Raw genomic sequence first — 21849 nt, 5'->3', positions numbered from 1 at the left:
AAAAACAACAAGGACTGAGAAGCTGCGGCAATCTTCCTCTGGATGGAAATCAGAATACAGAGAATGAAAAAAAGCGACCCTTTTATGTTGTCTCAAAACCTTTGCAAAGATGAGCTTCCTTTCACAAAGATACTCATTTCTTATGTGTTGGCTTAAATCAGCTTTCAAATACATTCATATGGGCCAGAAAAATAAATACATGTGCAAAGAATATCAATAACGTAGACCCTGTTGAGTTTAGATGTTCATCTGATCCCAGCAGGTGATGAAAATGTGAATAAGGAAGTTCCAGCAAATCTTGGAGTTGGCCAGGGTTTCTTCATGCAAGCTGTGAGCGTTATCCAGGTCATTGAGAAGTATTTTTTTTAACAACTGGAAACCGGGTCAGTCCAGGACATGATCACACTGACTCTCTAACCCTGCCTATCATAAATCCCTTTCTCATGAAAACTTATGTTAAGTAATCAAAGCTGATGTTTGGAAGCCATACTTCATTGTTGTCACCTTTTGCTTCAATGCATGGTGTGGCGCATAAAGCAGATGGGCATTTATCGTCAACAGGAGTAGTGTTTTATGATGTCATTTGTGTTCATCTGACATTCCCCATCGCACACATCATGGAGTCGCTGGCAAGATCATCATCCTCCTGGTTTTCAAAGTACATTTGTGGTTTACACCCATCATTCTAGGTCCATAGTGGGCTGTAATCAACAGCTGCTCATGTGAGAATATTTTAGCTCACACATTGCAGCAGGCTTTCTAGTGCTTCGGGAATTTTGTTAAGATACATACATAATTCAGATCATTTTTTTTCCTGTCAGCACATCTAGTCTCCGATATTAATGAGACTAACTTGTATGTCTATGTTTTTCTACTATAAAACAAAGAGCCTATAAGTAAAACGTCAGACAGAAAAAAAGAGAAGCAACTAACTTAAATAGTGTTAGAAGATCAAATAAGAAGCAGTAGAGTGTTGTACCGTGTTAGCCATCAGTAAAAGCAAGAAGTTTTGAATCCGAAACCAAAAGCTAATAGTTTATTCCTCTCTAAGTTAGCCAATAAATGGTATCATCCTGATTCAAAGGTCATATAAATAACGTAAAGGCCCTATCAAAGCACACTTAGGCCCTGTTTACACTTAATCAGTTGCTCTCAGTTATAACTGAAAGGTCAACTGATTTTCAAAGTAAGTCCCATGTTTTCCTAAGGCACCTTTCACACTCAACGCGTTTTAACTGAAATCTTTTTCACAATGCACTGCTATGGAGAAGAAAAAAAATGCGTACTAACTGATTAAGTGTAAACAGGGCATAAGAATATCATCTAATAAGAAGTGAGAGAAGCTCTCTCCAGTGGGGACACAGGCAGTAACATCAGCCTGAAAGACTTAACAGTTACTCTCTAGGCATAGTCAACATTCAACAAGATGCAAAGAATTCCGAGCAAATTAATATAGCTTGGAAATGGACCACTTGAGTGCCACAGCAGTAGGGTTTTCTCCCACATCCTAAAAATATACTGGTAAGTTCTCCTACATCCTAAAAATATACTGGTAAGTTCTTCAACATCCTAAAAATATACTGGTAAGCAGGGGCGGACTGGCCATTAGGGTACTCGGGCACGGACCGAGGGCCCGTGGTCAGGGGGGCCCGCCATCCGCCAGAGAACCATGAGCAGGAGGGGAGACAGCCAGTGAAGGAGGGCGATGGGCATAGCAGCGGAGAAGGGGGGAAGTTCCCCCCCCCCTTCTCTCACCTTGGGTCCCCCCCTTCCTGGCTCTCCCCTCCGTAATCTGCAAAATATCGCACAGCTGGAAGCGGCTGACAGCGGGCGAAGACTTGCCGCTGTTCAGCCACCGGAGGGAGCGCTGATCTGTGTGCCGCTAGTGTGGGCTTGAGAAGCCCAGACTAGCGGCACACAGATCAGCGCTCCCTCCGGTGGCTGAACAGCGGTAAGTCTCCGCCCGCTGTCAGCCGCTTCCAGCTGTGCGACACTTTGCAGATTACGGAGGAGGGGGGGAGCCAGGAAGGGCCCCAAGGTGAGAGAAGGGGGGGGAACTTCCCCCCCTTCTCCGCTGCTATGCCCATCACCCTCCTTCACTGGCTGTCTCCCCTCCTGGAGACACCTACATGCCTGGCTGCATATACTAGTCTGGGGGCACTTACAGACCTGGCTATACTGGGGGCACCTATACACCTGGCTGCATATACTGGGGGCACTTACAGACCTGGCTATACTGGGGAGACCTAGACACCTGGCTGCATATACTGGGGAGACCTATACACCTGGCTGCATATACTGGGGGCACCTATACACCTGGCTGCATATACTGGGGAGACCTATACACCTGGCTATACTGGGGAGACCTATACACCTGGCTATACTGGGGAGACCTATACACCTGGCTATACTGGGGAGACCTATACATCTGGCTGCATATACTGGGGGCACCTATACACCTGGCTGCATATACTGGGGGCACCTATACACCTGGCTACATATACTGGGGAGACCTATACACCTGTCTACATATACTGGGGAGACCTATACACCTGGCTGCATATACTGGGGGCACCTATACACCTGGCTGCATATACTGGGGGCACCTATACACCTGGCTGCATATACTGGGGGCACCTATACACCTGGCTGCATATACTGGGGGCACCTATACACCTGGCTGCATATACTGGGAGACCTATACACCTGGCTGCATATACTGGGGGCACCTATACACCTGGCTGCATATACTGGAGGCACCTATACACCTGGCTGCATATACTGGGGGCACCTATACACCTGGCTGCATATACTGGGGAGACCTATACACCTGGCTGCAAATACTGGGGACACTTATACAAGTGACTACATATACTGGGGGCACTTATAGACCTAGATACATATACTGGGGGCACCTATAGACCTGGCTGTATATACTGGGGGCACCTATAGACCTGGCTGTATATACTGGGGACACCTATAGACCTGGCTATACTGGGGACACCTATACACCTGGCTACATATACTCGGAACACCTAAAGACCTGGCTATCTATACAGGAGACACCTATAGACCTGGCTATCTGTACTGGGGACACCTATAGGCCTGGCTACCTATTCTGGAGACACCTGTAGACCTGGATACCTATGCTGGGGACACCTATAGACCTGGCTATCTTAACTAGGGACATCTATAGATCTGGCTATCTTAAATGGGGACATCTATAGACCTGGTTATCTATTCTGGGGACACCTGTAGATTAGGCTACTTATACTGGGACACCTATAGACCTGGATACCTGCACTGGGAAAACCTATAGACCTGGATACTTCCACTGGGGATACCTTTTGACCTGGTTACCTATACTGGGGGCACCTATTTTGGGGGAACTGCTGCCAGATTAACTATTTTTGGGGAACTGCTGCTGCCAGATTAAGTGTATTTTGAGAAACAGCTGCCAGATTATGTGTATTTTTGGGGAACCGCTGCCAGATTGTGTATAATGGGGAAACTGCTGCTTCCAGATTCTGTGTATTTTGGGGGAACCACTGCTGCTACATGTATTTTTGGTGATCCGCTGCCAAATTATGTGTATTTGGGGGAACCGCTGCTGCCAGATAACGTCTATTTTGGGAGAACGATTGCCATTTTATCTGTATTTTGGAGGAACCTCTGCCAAATTGCATGGATTTTTGGTGAAATGCTGTCAGATTACATGTATTTTGGGGGGAAACACTATGGCAGAGTTCAAACTTCCCCGGCAGACCTTTTACACCACTGCTAAGGTCATGTATATTTTGCCCCACCCATGACCACGCCCACATTCTGTTGCGTGACCACACCCATTTTTTGGCGCGCCGCGCGTAGCAGGGGTTTTTGTCAGTGTACAATATCACAATATAACATATTTACTGTTGTCAATAAATTATTATATCTTAGTCTGTAAAAATATAACGTGAAAGGTGCGAAACACTGGTATGGGGGCCCCATAATCTCCTATTGCCCGGGGCCCCCATGAGTTGTAAAGTCCGCCCCTGCTGGTAAGTTAATTTGGTGCCTCCCCAAAACTGGTCTTAACCTCCCTAGCGGTCAATTAAATCCGCCAGGGAAGCAGCACAGCACTATTTTTTTTTTAAATCATGTAGCTAGCCTAGTGCTAGCTACATGATAGCCGCTGAGCAGCAGTATCCCCCCACCCCCTCCGATCACCTCCGGCGATCAAGCCCATCAGGAAATCCCGTTTTGAACGGGATTTCCTTTAGGGCTTCCCTTGTCGCCATGACGATGGGCGCAATGACGTCATCAACGTCGTGACGTCAGAGGGCATCCCGATCCAACCCTCAGCGCTGCCTGGCACTGACTGGCCAGGCAGCGCACTGGGTCTCGGGGGGGACTGGACCCTCTAACACGACGGGTAGCGGTGAATCCGCATGGAGCAGCGGCGATCGGAGGTTACACGCAGCTAGCAAAGTGCTAGCTGCGTGTATAAAAAAAAAAAAATTATGCAAATCGGCCCAGCGGGGCCTGAGCAATCCTCCACGGTGGCTTACCCCAAGCTCAGCTCAGGGTTACCGCTAAGGAGGTTAAAGGGAACCAGAGAAGAAGCACCCTCATGTATTTTACCATATATATCAATGGGAACATGACAGTAAATACCTGCTCTGCTCTTTGTTTCATTCTTTTCTGCTAAATCTGCCTATCAGCCCTGAGAAGAATCCCCGACTGAGCATTCAGTCTAGCTTTTCCTGGAATGATTATAGCTGAGTCAGTCTTCTGTGATGTCTTTTCAAGCCCAAGCCTGCCCCCTTGTGGCTCTGCTTGGATAAATAGCAGGAAAGCAGAGCCACAATGGCTTGAGAAGCCCAGACTAGCGGCACACAGATCAGCGCTCCCTCCGGTGGCTGAACAGCGGTAAGTCTCCGCCCGCTGTCAGCCGCTTCCAGCTGTGCGACACTTTGCAGATTACGGAGGAGGGGGGGAGCCAGGAAGGGCCCCAAGGTGAGAGAAGGGGGGGGGAAACTTCCCCCCCTTCTCCGCTGCTATGCCCATCACCCTCCTTCACTGGCTGTCTCCCCTCCTGGAGACACCTACAAGCCTGGCTGCATATACTAGTCTGGGGGCACTTACAGACCTGGCTATACTGGGGGCACCTATACACCTGGTTGCATATACTGGGGGCACTTACAGACCTGGCTATACTGGGGAGACCTATACACCTGGCTGCATATACTGGGGAGACCTATACACCTGGCTGCATATACTGGGGGCACCTATACACCTGGCTGCATATACTGGGGAGACCTATACACCTGGCTATAATGGGGAGACCTATACACCTGGCTATACTGGGGAAACCTATACACCTGGCTATACTGGGGAGACCTATACATCTGGCTGCATATACTGGGGGCACCTATACACCTGGCTGCATATACTGGGGGCACCTATACACCTGGCTACATATACTGGGGAGACCTATACACCTGTCTACATATACTGGGGAGACCTATACACCTGGCTGCATATACTGGGGGCACCTATACACCTGGCTGCATATACTGGGGGCACCTATACACCTGGCTGCATATACTGGGGGCACCTATACACCTGGCTGCATATACTGGGGGCACCTATACACCTGGCTGCATATACTGGGGGCACCTATACACCTGGCTGCATATACTGGGGGCACCTATACACCTGGCTGCATATACTGGGGAGACCTATACACCTGGCTGCATATACTGGGGACACTTATACAAGTGACTACATATACTGGGGGCACTTATAGACCTAGATACATATACTGGGGGCACCTATAGACCTGGCTGTATATACTGGGGGCACCTATAGACCTGGCTGTATATACTGGGGACACCTATAGACCTGGCTATACTGGGGACACCTATACACCTGGCTACATATACTCGGAACACCTAAAGACCTGGCTATCTATACAGGAGACACCTATAGACCTGGCTATCTGTACTGGGGACACCTATAGGCCTGGCTACCTATTCTGGAGACACCTGTAGACCTGGATACCTATACTGGGGACACCTATAGACCTGGCTATCTTAACTAGGGACATCTATAGATCTGGCTATCTTAAATGGGGACATCTATAGACCTGGTTATCTATTCTGGGGACACCTGTAGATTAGGCTACTTATACTGGGGACACCTATAGACCTGGATACCTGCACTGGGAAAACCTATAGACCTGGATACTTCCACTGGGGATACCTTTTGACCTGGTTACCTATACTGGGGGCACCTATTTTTTAGGGAACTGCTGCCAGATTAACTATTTTTGGGGAACTGCTGCTGCCAGATTAAGTGTATTTTGAGAAACAGCTGCCAGATTATGTGTATTTTTGGGGAACCGCTGCCAGATTGTGTATAATGGGGAAACTGCTGCTTCCAGATTCTGTGTATTTTGGGGGAACCACTGCTGCTACATGTATTTTTGGTGATCCGCTGCCAAATTATGTGTATTTGGGGGAACCGCTGCTGCCAGATAACGTCTATTTTGGGAGAACGATTGCCATTTTATCTGTATTTTGGAGGAACCTCTGCCAAATTGCATGGATTTTTGGTGAAATGCTGTCAGATTACATGTATTTTGGGGGGAAACACTATGGCAGAGTTCAAACTTCCCCGGCAGACCTTTTACACCACTGCTAAGGTCATGTATATTTTGCCCCACCCATGACCACGCCCACATTCTGTTGCGTGACCACACCCATTTTTTGGCGCGCCGCGCGTAGCAGGGGTTTTTGTCAGTGTACAATATCACAATATAACATATTTACTGTTGTCAATAAATTATTATATCTTAGTCTGTAAAAATATAACGTGAAAGGTGCGAAACACTGGTATGGGGGCCCCATAATCTCCTATTGCCCGGGGCCCCCATGAGTTGTAAAGTCCGCCCCTGCTGGTAAGTTAATTTGGTGCCTCCCCAAAACTGGTCTCAACCTCCCTAGCGGTCAATTAAATCCGCCAGGGAAGCAGCACAGCACTATTTTTTTTTTAAAATCATGTAGCTAGCCTAGTGCTAGCTACATGATAGCCGCTGAGCAGCGGCATCCCCCCACCCCCTCCGATCACCTCCGGCGATCAAGCCCATCAGGAAATCCCGTTTTGAACGGGATTTCCTTTAGGGCTTCCCCTGTCGCCATGACGATGGGCGCAATGACGTCATCAACGTCGTGACGTCAGAGGGCATCCCGATCCAACCCTCAGCGCTGCCTGGCACTGACTGGCCAGGCAGCGCACTGGGTCTCGGGGGGGACTGGACCCTCTAATACGACGGGTAGCGGTGAATCCGCATGGAGCAGCGGCGATCGGAGGTTACACGCAGCTAGCAAAGTGCTAGCTGCGTGTATAAAAAAAAAAAATTATGCAAATCGGCCCAGCGGGGCCTGAGCAATCCTCCACGGTGGCTTACCCCAAGCTCAGCTCGGGGTTACCGCTAAGGAGGTTAAAGGGAACCAGAGAAGAAGCACCCTCATGTATTTTACCATATATATCAATGGGAACATGACAGTAAATACCTGCTCTGCTCTTTGTTTCATTCTTTTCTGCTAAATCTGCCTATCAGCCCTGAGAAGAATCCCCGACTGAGCATTCAGTCTAGCTTTTCCTGGAATGATTATAGCTGAGTCAGTCTTCTGTGATGTCTTTTCAAGCCCAAGCCTGCCCCCTTGTGGCTCTGCTTGGATAAATAGCAGGAAAGCAGAGCCACAATGGGGCAGACTTGGGCTTCTTCTCAGGGCTGATGATAGGCAGATTTAGCAGAGAAGAATGAAACCAAGAGCAGAGTATGTGTTTACTGTCATGTTCCCATTGATATATATGGTAAAATACATGAGCATGCTTCGTCTCTGGTTCTCTTTAAGGCACGTACACACAAAGACTGTGGATTAAGGTTGGCTGAAGCGACCGATAATGTCCACCTCTTCCGATAATCCAGTCTGTGTACAGCTGCCCTCGACCTGCAACCACCTCCCAGCCAGCCATCTATTGGGTGGATAAACTCAGCCGAGCAACAGCTGATAGCTTTCTTCTTACGATTTCCCCCACATCTGCCCTTCCCTGTTGGCCTGCCACCCGCCTGCAACAGAACGCGTCGTTATCCTGTAAACTGGCTGCAGGTCCATACAGCCTTGGCCCAGTAATGTTACCCGAGGGATCGTGTCCCGATCCTCATCAAGATACATCAATCTAACGTATATATGGGCCATTAGATGACGATAGGGGCAATAGGCTATGACAATGCAAGGAATAAGATTGTAAGCTCCTCTGAGGGACAATTAGTGACATCATTATGTAATTTGCAAAATGCTGCAGGAAGATGTCAGAGTTATATAAATAAACATGAATTATAATAACAATAATAAAAAAATTGTATAAGTATACAAACTCAATGCAGATACTGTCCCGACCAAAACTCAGACTTGTTACTCCAACACTGCAAGGCAAGAATGGTATACACTACCACACTGCACTATCGATAGGCATTTACGAAACTGCTGTGCATCCCCCCTCCCTTCCCCACACACACACACACACACACACACACACACACACACACACACACAATGAAAACTAAACTATATGTTTCCATCAGTACTTGGAAATATGCTTAGACTACACTTCTTCAATTATGCAATAAGTAAAACACACACACACATATATACATACATACGGTACATATATATATATATATATATATATATATATATATATATATGAAGTGTAATACACACCTTGGTGGACAGTCTCTTCTGTTACAGGCCACAGGCTTTATCAAAGGCTTGGGTTTGTCTAGGCAGTGAGATGTATTAACTTCCTGTTTATTGAGGACACATTTGACTCGTGGTTGTTGCATACCTCTGTAACCACATGATGCTGTGCATGGTAGGAGACCAGTTACTGACCACTGGTAGTCTGAGGGCTCTGCAGCAAGAGAGAAAACCATGTTAAAAAAAGACATCCAGTTTCAATATGTACACTATAATCTACCGTTCTTGTTAATCTCTAGGTGAGAGCTACGATCATCTTTTTATAACTAAAATGTTTTAGCTGACTTGATAAATTAATGATAAATGATGGCACCACAAACCCCTCTCAGCGATCTAACCAATAGAGGGGGAGAGTCCCTAGTCCTTAATATTTGGACAAGTGTGCGCTGCAGGTGCCAAGGAGGATTTGCAGCCTCCAGTTGCATGGTACCCAACCCCAATAGTAGATAACTAGTAGGCTAGTATTTGCCAGAAGGCAGAACCCCATACTTTGCCCTACCGTCTGTCCATTTTGCATGGTGGATAAAGGAGTTAATAAGGCTTGGTAGGGTAGGGGCTACACTGTAAATACATTTAGCATTCATGCACTGTGCATGCATACATACACACTGCTCTGGAGTAAGGTTTATATTTGTAAGCACAGAGCAGGTGGTAACATAGGGGCTGTATGACAGAGCAATTACTACATCATAGTCATAGAGAACAATGGTGATTTAAGATGGCCATACACACAACAATTTTTCTGATCAACTTCTGGCAGACTCGATGACTTTAAAAACATTTGCCAGCAATTCATTGCTTCAACATATCCAACAGATTGACTTTTGATCAATTTTGTGCGGTTTATCTTAAAGAATCTGAAAAATCTCTGTGTGATGGGGGCAGGGCAGCAGCGGTAGGCAATTGATGGCCCAACACATGAAGCAGTACAATGTTTGGGGGTCTATCAGTCCATGACAAACTTCTGCTAAAATCTATCAAAATTGAGTTTGCTGGGTAGGAATTGATCACTATCTGATTGAATTCTAGTCAGATATGGATCAATTGGCATGGGCCATAATCATGTGAGGAAACAAACTGCAATACAACTTGCTAAACGATTCTAACCCCTTTCCAGTATACATAAAACTAAACTAAATATCTGGTCATGACCTCTTGTGGCTTTGCAGTTTGCTATATACTTGCTTGTACAATGAAAGCATCTACTTACCTTGAACTGAAAGAAAAGCTCTTTGCCTAAGTGAATCGGATGGATTGTTTACGGTGCAGCTGTATTCTCCAAGATCATTTTTACTCATGTTATGTAGTCTTAGAATCTGTCCACTTTCTATAATTTCATATGAAGGCCACCCTTCATGGTTCAGTGGTCGACTTTCATGAAACCAAGAGATGATGGGGATGAGCTCACCTCTCATAGGACATCCTGTTATACAAATGAAGAACATGGGGTTAATAAAAGGTCAGTTTGGGAAGAAAGAATTAGTGGGCCCACATGAATATTTAATCATAAGACAGTCTTATTTTAAGGTTCCATCTGTCTGACTAGCAATACTGATTTCTGCTGTCTTTCCTTCCAGTGTATATGTACAGTGTACCATATTTCTTTTATTTTATTTTAAGCTGTCTCATGATTTCCCTTTTTACAGATGCAGTATGTTTGTATTTGTAATGACAACATGATATAGCACCAATCTCTTGATGTCCAAATGATTTTATTATAGCGTTATAGTGAAAATAATTGTAATGAATAAAACGGCTTATTTTTTACAATCTTCATTTGTAATGATTTAGTCAGTGTGTGTCCATTGTAAAATCTTTCCTCTTCCTGATTTACATTCTGAAATTTATCACAGGTGGCCACGTTTTTTGTCCTGTCACATGCAGCTGTGTGGAATGTTTGTTTACTGAGCTTACTGAAGCCAGGAGAATTACTCATAGCTAAACAGCCTAGGCAACCATCACTGGGAGGCTGGGGGTACATACCAATGTACCACAACATGTAGATATAGGAAGTATTTTTGACTGTAAAACCAGGAAAATTACTGTAAAAGTGGGTATCCTGAATAATTTACTGCCTTCTACTATATGTCACTACGGTGCCTCTTTAACTAAGCTTTATCTACAGTCAAATATACCGTAGATCCTACTCTTAATTTGTATGTCTGTGGAGTGTTCATGATCTCACTATTACAGACATTTTGTAATTATGCATTTTTTTTAACTGATTAATGTAATACCTTGTTTAATCATCTCCATTGAGACAATAGCGGTACATATTTTTAATATTTATTTGTGATAACAGACAAGTTGTTAAATACATCTAGTATGCCCCATTGAAACTCCTAATTCAAGGCACTGGCTCTCCCCTCCAGGGCTCTCCTCTCGTGTTCTCTAGGGACACTTTCATTGTTGCTCAGCCATTTTGCAGAGGTGGAAGAATTGTGTTGTATTTTCCTTTTGTATTGTTCATTCATAGGGATGAGCTTGAATTGTTGGCAAAACCAGTTTGCATTAAAATTAGCATTTTCGCCTGGAACAACATTTTTGTAAAAATATAATGGATATTTGCAAGATACAGTACAAGCAGTTGCCAGGTTATGAATAAGGTAGGGACTGTAGGTTTGTTTTAAAGTTGAATTTGTATGCAAGCTGTAACAAGTGCATTTAACTTTTACTGTGTCCCTTCTTGTGCCTCCTATATGCATCCTGTGCCCCCTTTTTTTTACTCCTGTGCTACTCCCCCCCCTCCTCTATGTGTGCCATCCAGCCAATTGCTGTACACCGTGAAAATAAGAACTTTCTTGAAAATGCCCATTGACGTCAATGCATTTGGTGAAAATGTGTTTTCCCATGTTTAGCCATACATTTTCACACATATACTCATCTGTGAGAAAATGTGTTTTTTTCTCATGCCCATAGATGTCAATGCATTTGGTGAAAATAAGTTTTCTCATACCCATATAGTTTTTGCAAATATTCTCAATTGTACAAAAAATGTGATATTTTCACCAGAATTATGGTGAAACAAGGAAGTCCACATCCTCTTATCAATATTAAATTATACCGATAAACAGTTTCATAGCTTTGTGTTGCTATATTTAGTGATCTTTACTACACTTCCACCTTACATTATTATTATGATCATCCATTATTTACAAATTGCCATGTATGTTTTGTGCTCTAGCATACATTGCTAAGGCGTGTCAATTACATGCATAAGAAGAACAATCATATAAACATGCCAACAGGCTTTTGCAACATAACTTTAAACTAGGTTTAAGGTATAATTCAAGAAGATATTTTTTTCTGCCAACCTCAAACCCACAATAGAATGAAGTGCCTCTGAGCACCCCACATCCCCTCACATTACCTTAAATAATGTGCTAACATAATCCTCTCTGTTATAATTTAAAGAGACTCCGTAACAAAAATTGCATCCTGTTTTTTATCATCCTACAAGTTCCAAAGGCTATTCTAATCTGTTCTGGCTTACTGCAGCACTTTCTGCTATGACAGTCTCTGTAATAAATCAATGTATCTTTCCCCTGTCAGACTTGTCGGCCTGTGTCTGGAAGGCTGCCAAGTTCTTCAGTGTTGTGGTTCTGCTATGAACTCCCCCTTCCAGGCCCCTCTGTGCACACTGCCTGTGTATGATTTAGATTAGAGCAGCTTCTCTCTTCTCTCTTATCTTTTACAAGCTGGATAAATCGTCCTCTGAGCTGGCTGGGCTTTCACATACTGAGGAATTACAGACAAAGGCAAAGCTGTTTGCAGGAAGAAAAGAGCAGTCTGAAACTTCAGTGCATGAGAGATGCAGGGGGAAAGAAACACACAATGATTTCTTGAGATTCAAAAGGAAGGGTGTATACAGCCTGCTTGTGTATGGATGTATTTTCTATGTGTGGACATACTGTACATCAACCTACTTCCGGTTCTGGTGGCCATTTTGTTTGTTTATAAACAAACTTTTTAAAACTGTTTTTAACCACTTTTAATGCGGCGGAGAGCGGCGAAATTGTGACAGAGGGTAATAGAAGATGTCCCCTAACGCACTGGTATGTTTACTTTTGTGCGATTTTAACAATACAGATTCTCTTTAAGTATTATATGTAGGCCTCAGTTATTTGAACTGAGTTAGTTGAAAGGCTTGATTTGCACAGGGTCTCTTTAAGCATAATTTCTCGGAGAGAAATTATTAAGACTTTTACCAGAAGCAGATTGTCCTCGTCCGAAGGACAGGGACACTATCTGTTCAAATGTACGAACTTTCAGACTGCAAAGGGGAAAACAGAGGCCAATGTTTAGTAAACAGAGAACATTCCTGTATGTAAGTGAAAGGGATCATAGAATATTAATCGAGTAGGTGGGTATTATGACACCACGAGGGGTCTGAGCCAATAGTCGGTTTTGGGGGATGGCTAAGATGAGGTCACATTTAACGCTTTCCTAGTCAGTATTAAAGGGCCGGATGGGCCAACGGAACGCATTCCTTTTCTTACTTTCATGCTCTCTATCTGCTGACTGGAACCCCTAATTATTTTCCTTTATTTCTGTAAGCTGATATAATGTAGGCTGTATATACTTAGTTTAGAAGTAATTTAGAATAGAAAGAAGATGACCTGATTACCTTCAACAGGAAGGTAATCACGAAGCTGTAACGCAACGCAAGAATCTGCTTCGCTAAGATATGACGAACTGTATCTGTATATCTGTGTATTGAATAAACTCCTTGTACTTATCTCCAATAATGCTTGCTGTGTTGAGAGTCAAGTTATCTCACAGTCTGTGAGGTGCAACTCTAAGAAGTTGCTGGTGCAGAGAGAAACATATAGTTTATAACACTCTCTATGAGAGGACTTTGCTACTGTCCAAGCACCATTCTCTGAGTCTTATGTTGTTCAGATGCCAACCAGCATCCCCAGGACGCACCTCCCTCTACTGTTTAACATTGGAGGAAGGCTGAATAGCAGGCCAGCCCTGTTTGCTTCAAAAACCGCCCCCCACAATGCACCCACAACACTTCAGTACATGGCCAAGCCCTCTCCTACAGCAAACAGTTAGTAGACACTTCCCCCTATAGTACAGTGAAGCAGAGAGGTAGAGCTGTGCATGCACAATGTCCCTCTCCCAGAAGACAGAGCATGAAATCACACCACTGCTATGCCTCTTGAAACCATTGTGAGTCTGGCTGGAGATGTTTGTGTGCAGATATAGGCAAGTATGAGGGCTCTTTGAAGACAGTTGGGAGTGGTAAATTGTTGTAGAAGGGGACCCTAAAAAGATCATCAAAGAGGCAAGTTCTAGCCACAACCTATATTGTAACTTAATATACCTCAGAAAAATTTGAAAATATATTTTAATTCTGCCTAGAACACGGATTTAAAAAACTGTCTATGACAGGGGAAAGGCAGACAGACAAAAAGAAAAAGGTTTTCTTGTATAATGGGGAGAATGGACTATGAATAAGATCCCTGAGATCCAGTTGTGTAACACTATTTTGGTGGCCACCAACAGCAGGACCATTACAGGCATTTGTTCCTAGTCACTGCCATGGAAGCTTTATACTCCAATGACAAACCTCTGATAGACTGTACATACTGTGAAGTTAGAGATACAGATCAATCAATCTGGCCAATCCCTGGGCCCAGCCCAGGGATACAAACAGTGTTGGTTGACCAATCAGCATTGCCCTGGAGATAGCATAAAGCCATCATCTATCCTAATTTATTCAAACATTGAAATAAACAGTGTTCTCAGTGATTAGCGCAGTTGCCGCAAGCAGTGCTGCACATTAAAATAAACAAACACTCATTTTGTTGAGTGTTTATTGAAATGAAAAATGTCAGTGCAAATTTGACTTTGACTTATTTAACAGCCCTAATTTTAAAAAGACAGAACAGGAAAGGAGATTTCTCTATAGGACCACAGACATCAGCAGTAGCAGCATCACAGGGACCTAGTACAACTTCCCTCAAGCCAACACTAGCAAAAAAATATTCTCTAAGGAGACCAACTTCAATTTCCTCTTGGCCTCTCTGAAAACAACGTGCAAGACACCAAACACAGTTGTGTCAGGAGAAGGAATCTAGGTACTTAAATGCAATTATTTTATTGTTAGATAAAACGGCTGATAATTCATTTTTTCAATATCTGGTACTTTAAACTCAAATATCAGTTGCATGTGGAATGGCCTCTCAGCCCTGTGTGCATTGGATGAAGTCAAAGCCAGCGCTTTGAGAGTAAGGGAATATTTACTAAAAACACAGCCTACATATTAACAGGAATGGAAGTTTCTGGTCACTAGATAATACATACAGTATAGTCATCACAGGACCTCTGAGACATGGCCTTTAACTGATGCCAGGGTGTAACTGACAGATGTATGCAATTTACATCAACTTTAGAGATTTGTTACAATTGAAGGGAATCTAGTTAAGTCTCTCTGGAGCAAAGCCAGATTATAGATAAAATGAATGTTTAGAAAGAATTGGTGGAATCAAGCTTGGCTAAAGGAAAGCATCATAGTGTGTTTGTAAAAGATTGCTGCCTGAACACACAGCAGCAGTTATTGGCTAACTAATCAGCATGAGCCATAGCGCTAAGAAAATAATATCTTCACCAAGGCTGGTGTCATATTTACAAATTATGCTTTATGCTTTCCTGCATATGCAAACACATATACTGTATATTATTTGTATATAGAATCACAATCTGTCTCATATCAAAAAGACATAAATGAGAATAATATGCAAAGAAAAAAGTGAGCTAACTTCAACTGGACACCTTTTTCTGTTCTAGAAAATGTTTCATCACTCTTATGGTGCCCATACATAATACAATAAAAACGTTAAATTTTCCCATTTATTCGATCTAAATGATCGAATCGAATGAAAGTTGAAAATATTTTTTTAAATATATATGCATAATTCTTCTGAACCACCCAAACCAGAAAATCAGATGTAGAAAGTCCAGCAAACTGATCTGACTGATAACTCATGAAGGTCGGGACAGCTCGACAAGACCAAATTCCAGAATCAGGCACACCAAGACTGAACCAATCGGAACCAGAACCTCTAGAACCATGCCCATTAGTACTACAAGCCCCAGTGTAATACCCATCAGAACTGTGATTTTCAGAAAAAAGCCCCCTGAAACTCTCTGAGTGATACCCACCACCTTCCAGGGACTGTCCAAAAATGCCAAACCTTTTAATGCAATGCCCACCAGAACTGTCCTTTCCAACACAGTACCCACTGTTGAACCAGTCCAAGACACCAGGACAAGTTTCCTCAGAAATCTCCCAGAACACTTTGAAGCTCCATAGAGATCCCAAGAGGTTAGAACGCCCTTGAGGCTCACATGGAGAACTATCAAGAACCCCTATGGAACCTAGGGCAATTCCAGAGTCAGGGTTACAAGGACAAACATTGAGATCAGGGCTTTCAGGGACCATAACCATCTCTGGGCATGCAGGAAGACTGGCAAAATCAGAACATATCACCACTAAGGAAGCATCTGAGTACGCTGACACACAAGACACACTTGGGCATTCTGGCACACAGAGCACATCTGGGCACACTGTACAAGATAAACTTCTGGGCACGTCAAGGAACTGCGGACCTCAGAATCAGTCACAATAGGACCGAAACCAGGACTGGGCAGAAAATCATCATGACTAGACTACAGCAACTGGACTCTCACTAGAGAATACAGAATCAGACTTAGGGGTCACTGATTCCACCAAGGTTATTAACAAGTCATGTTCAGGGGAATTAACAGGACAGGACAAATCTTCTTATGTATATGCACTGAATTAGATTGAGACTCCACAACTTCCTCTGAACTGGCCCGAGACTCATCGCCAACTACACTGGATTGGAGCTCCAAAAGAGCTGCCAAACAAGTCAGTATTGCAGCAACCCCCACTGAACTGGACAAGACTGAGAAACTCACTGGACAGGAAGGGGACTCTGGAACCTCTGCCACACTGGACAGAGAACCAGAATTTTCTAAGATACTAGGCATGATTTCAGAAACACTCACTAAACAGGACTGAAATTCTGAGACTTCTGTTATTTTTACCAGAGAGTCAGAATTATCCATGTTACAGGGCAAGACTTCTGAAACATTCAGAGGACAGGGCTGGAGTTCCCTGGCTGCTGCAACATCAGACAGGGATTCAACAACATTAGCCAAATCAGACTGTGTACAGGGCAAGACATGCAAAACACTTGCTGACGAGGACAATGCTTCAATGGCTTCTGCTTCACTGGAAAGAGATTCATCAAGTTTTACTAGAGTGGACTGTAATTCTAAGACAGCTGCTAAACAGGTGAATATTACTGCAACACCAACTGAAGTAAGTAGAGCCTCTGAGTCCTCTGCTAGAGATCTTGAGGCATCCAAAGTACTGGGTGAAGCATAAGACTCTGCGACCTCAGCTTCACTGGACAGAACTACTGAGTAATTCATAGTACAGGGCGAATTTACTGAAACATTTTCTGCATAAGGCAATGATTCTGTGATTTCAGGTTCACATAACAGATACTCTAAACCATTTGTGGAACTAGAGCGAGGTGTGGAAACAGAAGTATCATAACACAGAATTTGTGAATATGAACCACAGTTCTTCAACTGTGAAGTTGGAAAACTCAGATGCTGGGGTTCTAAGGCTACCAAACATGATTGCTGAAATTTAGGAACTGATGCAGTGCATCCATTGGTGCCTGCTGGATCATATGGTTTGCAGGATGCAGAAAACAAATCAGTAGGAATTTGTATTTTTTCGCAAAACGTTTTGCGCTTAATTTAACAAATTCCAGGGGTCATCAAAAACCTCCTCATTTGCCTCAGCAACTTCCTCAGCCCAGGTTCTCATCTTTCTATTAAGCAGGTATAAGATAATAAACCTGGACTGATGAAATGTTGTAGCTGATCTGAAGAAAGAACATGAATTCAAAATTTTGCAATTCTGCAAGAAATTTAAAAAAGACTTATTGCCACCATTATAACGGGTTAGAAAAGCAAGGTGTGCATCTGGAGCAAGGCTAGCAAGTGATGTCGTTGCTAGGGGAAACAGAAAGACCGAATTGACATTGGTTACTGAGTGTTGCTCACACTGACTCCCAGAGCGATCATTCAAGATCTCATTCCATGCATCAATTAACGGAATCACAAAGTCATGCACACACAGATTCATTTCAATCAAAGAAAAAGCAGACTCAATGTATGCACGCAAAATTATGTTACTCTTAGCAGTGTAAAATTCATTGAAATTTTTTCGATCATTCTCCAATAAATAAATCAAAGCTTCAATTTCCCATTTTTCAAACGGCGGATCCCATTTATTCTTGTCAGGAACTAAACAATTATTCTGGGCATAATTACCAGTTGGACCAGTCTGCAGGAAGCTAGTTGGAGTGGACTTGGCTTAGTTTACTCCTGACAGAGAATCAACTCGATTAACTGGATCATTACTGGGGTATTTCCTATTCTTAAGAACGTCTAGGACTTGTAACAAGTGTTGAACTGCAGAATATGCAAATTTTCCTTGCAGCACAAACTATTTGATTTGCTCAATACTCTAATATTTCCTCATAGGAATATTCAGACAAATATTTTAAACAAAAATCTTTATTCTCCCTGGCTAGCAAGGAAAGTTAATTGATAGTTTCATAGGTCCATTTGACCCCCATGAATGACAATTGAATTTGATTACCTGCTAATGACAGAGTCTGATTATGGGTCTGATGTGCGGTTACTATGGACAACACTGCTGGTCGTGAACATTTTCTGGAACATTTACATTTAGTTTTATGCAAGACTTTAGACTTTGCTGCATACAGATTGCTTTTAAATACTGCTGAAGAGACATCTGATCAGCAATCAGGAGTTCATTAAAGCGGATCCGAGATGAAAAACTAACTATAACAAGTAACTTGTCTATATATCTTATCTAAAGTTTAGATAGTTTACACAGCAAATATAGCTGCAAACAGCTTTAATAGAAAATGATTATTTCTTCCTGTGATACAATGACAGCAGCCATGTTGTTTGTAAACATTACACAGAGGCAGGCTTATCTGAATCTTGATCACTAAGCCTGTGAAAAAAACCTTATCCCCCCTCCTCCCCTCTGCCTCTGAAATCAATGGCTAGTAACACCTCCTCCTCCTCCTGCCCAGACTGAGCTCCCATGACCCCTTACTACTGCCAAGGCTCTCTTAAAACCTGTGGGCATGGTTTATTTAGTTTATTGGGAATTAGAGTATTAAAACATAAACAAAAAAGTATTTGGCTTGAGGAATGCCCTATAAACAATAGGAAAGGAACACAATTATGCAATGAGTAAATGTTCACCTCAGATCCACTTTAAGAGGATATGGTAATGGAGATATTCTTAACCAGTTATGGATCACAAAAGCTATGAATTCTAAAGGCTTTTCTCTCAGAGAAGTGTGATTCAAAACATCAACTGCCCAATCAAAAAGCTTGCCCTTAAACAGAGTGTGCTTGGAAGAACAAAGAGAAATCGAGAGCCCAATATGGTGTAATATTGTTAAGTTGGTTGTGGTTTAAAGCAAAAAAATCTTAGATATACTCACAAATATGGGTTAAACATAGGCAACCACTTCAAGTGCAGGTGGGGAGTATTAGAACCTGACCCCACTCAGGTTTTTAAGATGTCGCTCTCTGTAGATAGGAAACGGGGTAGCACTCCTCCACCGAGGGTGGAATTAAGATTTCAGCAAAGCTTGGTGTACAGAGGCGCCAGAGTAGAATAAAAATGTTTAAAAACCGTCTAGAAGAGGGGGATGTTCAGGTGGACTTACCTCCCTTGAAAATATAAAACTCAATTGAGTCACAATATATCAATACAAAATTTTTTTTTATTCAACTTCACTTAGTGCAACACGTTTCGTGGGTGTGGTTCCGCTTCATCAGGCAAACAGGAGTATAACTCAATGGGTCTAAATGCAGAAGTGAGCGCCTCTGTCCTCTGATGAAGCGGGACCACACTTGTGAAATGCGTTGCACTAAGTGAAGTTGAATAAAGCATTTTTTTGTATTGATGTATTGTGACTCAATTGAGCTTTATATTTTCGAGGGAGGTAAGTCCACCTGAACATCCCCCTCTTTTAGACGGTTTTTAAACATTTTTATTCTACTCTGGCGCCTCTGTACACCAAGCTTTGCTGAAATCTTAAACAGAGTGCAAACTATCTGATCAGCCCAGGTAAAAAATGCTGAAGCCTGAAAATTTGGATTTAACAAGAATCTAACCAATTCTGGCACAAATTTGCTTGCTGTTTCACAGTCAAGCCTATCAAATCTTTCAAAAGACAGGGCACCATAACACATGGTGTTAGAAGCCTCCTCCATGTGATTTTGTGTTGGGCCCGTCATAATGTAAAGCTGGGGGGTCATACTTTCTGACCACCCAGCGCAACAAGGCTAAGAGCTGGATAATGGAAGAGGTTACACAGGCTGCCCAGAGCAACTGCAGCTCTGGGCTTCCGATATCGCTACAAATAAAACACAATGGCAGTGCAGTGCGATGTTGCGCTGCCTTAGTTCGCACTGTGCTGCCTTAGCGATAGCAAGCATTCAGACAGGTACAAGACAGGACTATAGATTGGAGCGTAACTAGTAGCAACTGCAGCTCACAGCCACGTCCACAGTAGCAGAGCAAGCAGACTAACAACAGTCACCAGCAAACCTCCACCCAGGCAAGACTGCAGGATAGAACATAACTAATAGCAACTGCAGCCTATAGTTACGTTCCTAGAAACTAGAGTAGCAGGAATACTACCAGTCACCAACGTGGTGATGGCAGAATCCAAGCTATCTGCATAATGTACTTCACTGATCCACCGCGGATGCAGCGAACGTCCATCAAGCATGAAACTAGGCAATACACAATAATAAGAAAAATAACAAACGGCTCAACTAACGGATAAATATATATTAGCAAGTCTGCATATATATTTATCAAGCACTAGCTAAAGCACAAATAATAAGGTTGAATAGAACTACAATATCAGAACTATACAGAGTAACAAGGTGCCCAGTATATCAGCGTACTGACCACTATTACGAGCGGGGTATGAAATGGGAGGCAGACTGTTATGCTGGCATCAGCCAACGGATGCAGGGATGCAAATCTCCACATAGCTGAATCTCCACATAGCTGAATCCTGAGCTGGTTTGATTACCATTTGCTAGCTGGCTGTGAATGCAAAGGACTCCCATAAGAAATACATGCAGAATTATGTAACAACATGCATGCAGGAAATCCAGGGCTATCTGGCCGCAGCTCAGCTGCAACAAGCAATTGGTGGAATGAAGACAGCATCCTGAGCTGCCCAGAACTGCAGAGCGATTGAAAATGACAATGAGACCCATTGCAAATACACAACCGAATGCAAGCAGATAAGCCAGAACTGTCCGTTTGCAGCTCCACTGCAACAGACAGAATACGCTACAGGAGGGATCCTTACACAGGTTACACTGACATTTCTTGAACTGCTTTGAAATAATGTGTCTGTGTACATTCTCCTGCATTGAAATCATGTTTTCGTGTACAACCCCTATACAATTTGGCTTGTAATATATAGTTTGATCATTTAAAGTCCAAGTTCAAGTGCAAATGATTTTCGAGTCCTGTGGAATATTCACAGGCAAAGCCCATTGTATTTTTTGTATAAACTTTTTGTATAAGCAGGTCAAGAGCCTCTACATCACCACTACCTACAAAATGAACTGCCAGAGCTACTGTCTACAAAGTTGTCTACTGTCTGGGAAGTTGGCTTTTTTTTTAATCTGTGCTGTGACATAAGAGTCACAGCACAATCCTCCTCCTTTAACACCCCCCCCCCCCCCTGCTTTGCTGAAATGCAGAGCTCGAGGATGGGCAGGGAGGAAGTGTCAGTACTTCCCCCTCTCTGGCCGTCATCAGGAACTCCACGTACTGCTGTTAGTTCCTTAGCTGCGCTGTGTGCGGTACTGAAGTAATTTAGCTCAGAACGATAGTGTACTA

The 21849-nt window shown here is 43.3% G+C and overlaps 1 protein-coding gene across 6 annotated transcripts in view; it reads right to left on the bottom strand.

Annotated features, from left to right (window-relative positions):
* ADAMTSL1 (ADAMTS like 1) overlaps nucleotides 1-21849 on the bottom strand; it is a 529495-nt gene that overhangs the window by 116634 nt on the left and 391012 nt on the right. For all 6 annotated transcript variants that reach the window (XR_011020540.1, XR_011020539.1, XM_068234383.1 and 3 more), the window contains 2 exons: nucleotides 10021-10233; nucleotides 8775-8964 (listed from right to left, as the gene is read on the bottom strand). Coding sequence is in view for 4 of the 6 variants with exons in the window: in XM_068234383.1 (XP_068090484.1) it covers nucleotides 8775-8964; nucleotides 10021-10233 (403 nt within the window). In the remaining 2 variants the exon portion in view is untranslated. The remainder of the gene's footprint in view (nucleotides 1-8774; nucleotides 8965-10020; nucleotides 10234-21849) is intronic.

The sequence above is a fragment of the Hyperolius riggenbachi genome, chromosome 1 (genome assembly GCF_040937935.1).
Source record: "Hyperolius riggenbachi isolate aHypRig1 chromosome 1, aHypRig1.pri, whole genome shotgun sequence".
NCBI classification, from domain to species: domain Eukaryota; kingdom Metazoa; phylum Chordata; class Amphibia; order Anura; family Hyperoliidae; genus Hyperolius; species Hyperolius riggenbachi.
This window is presented reverse-complemented; position numbering and strand designations above follow the sequence as displayed.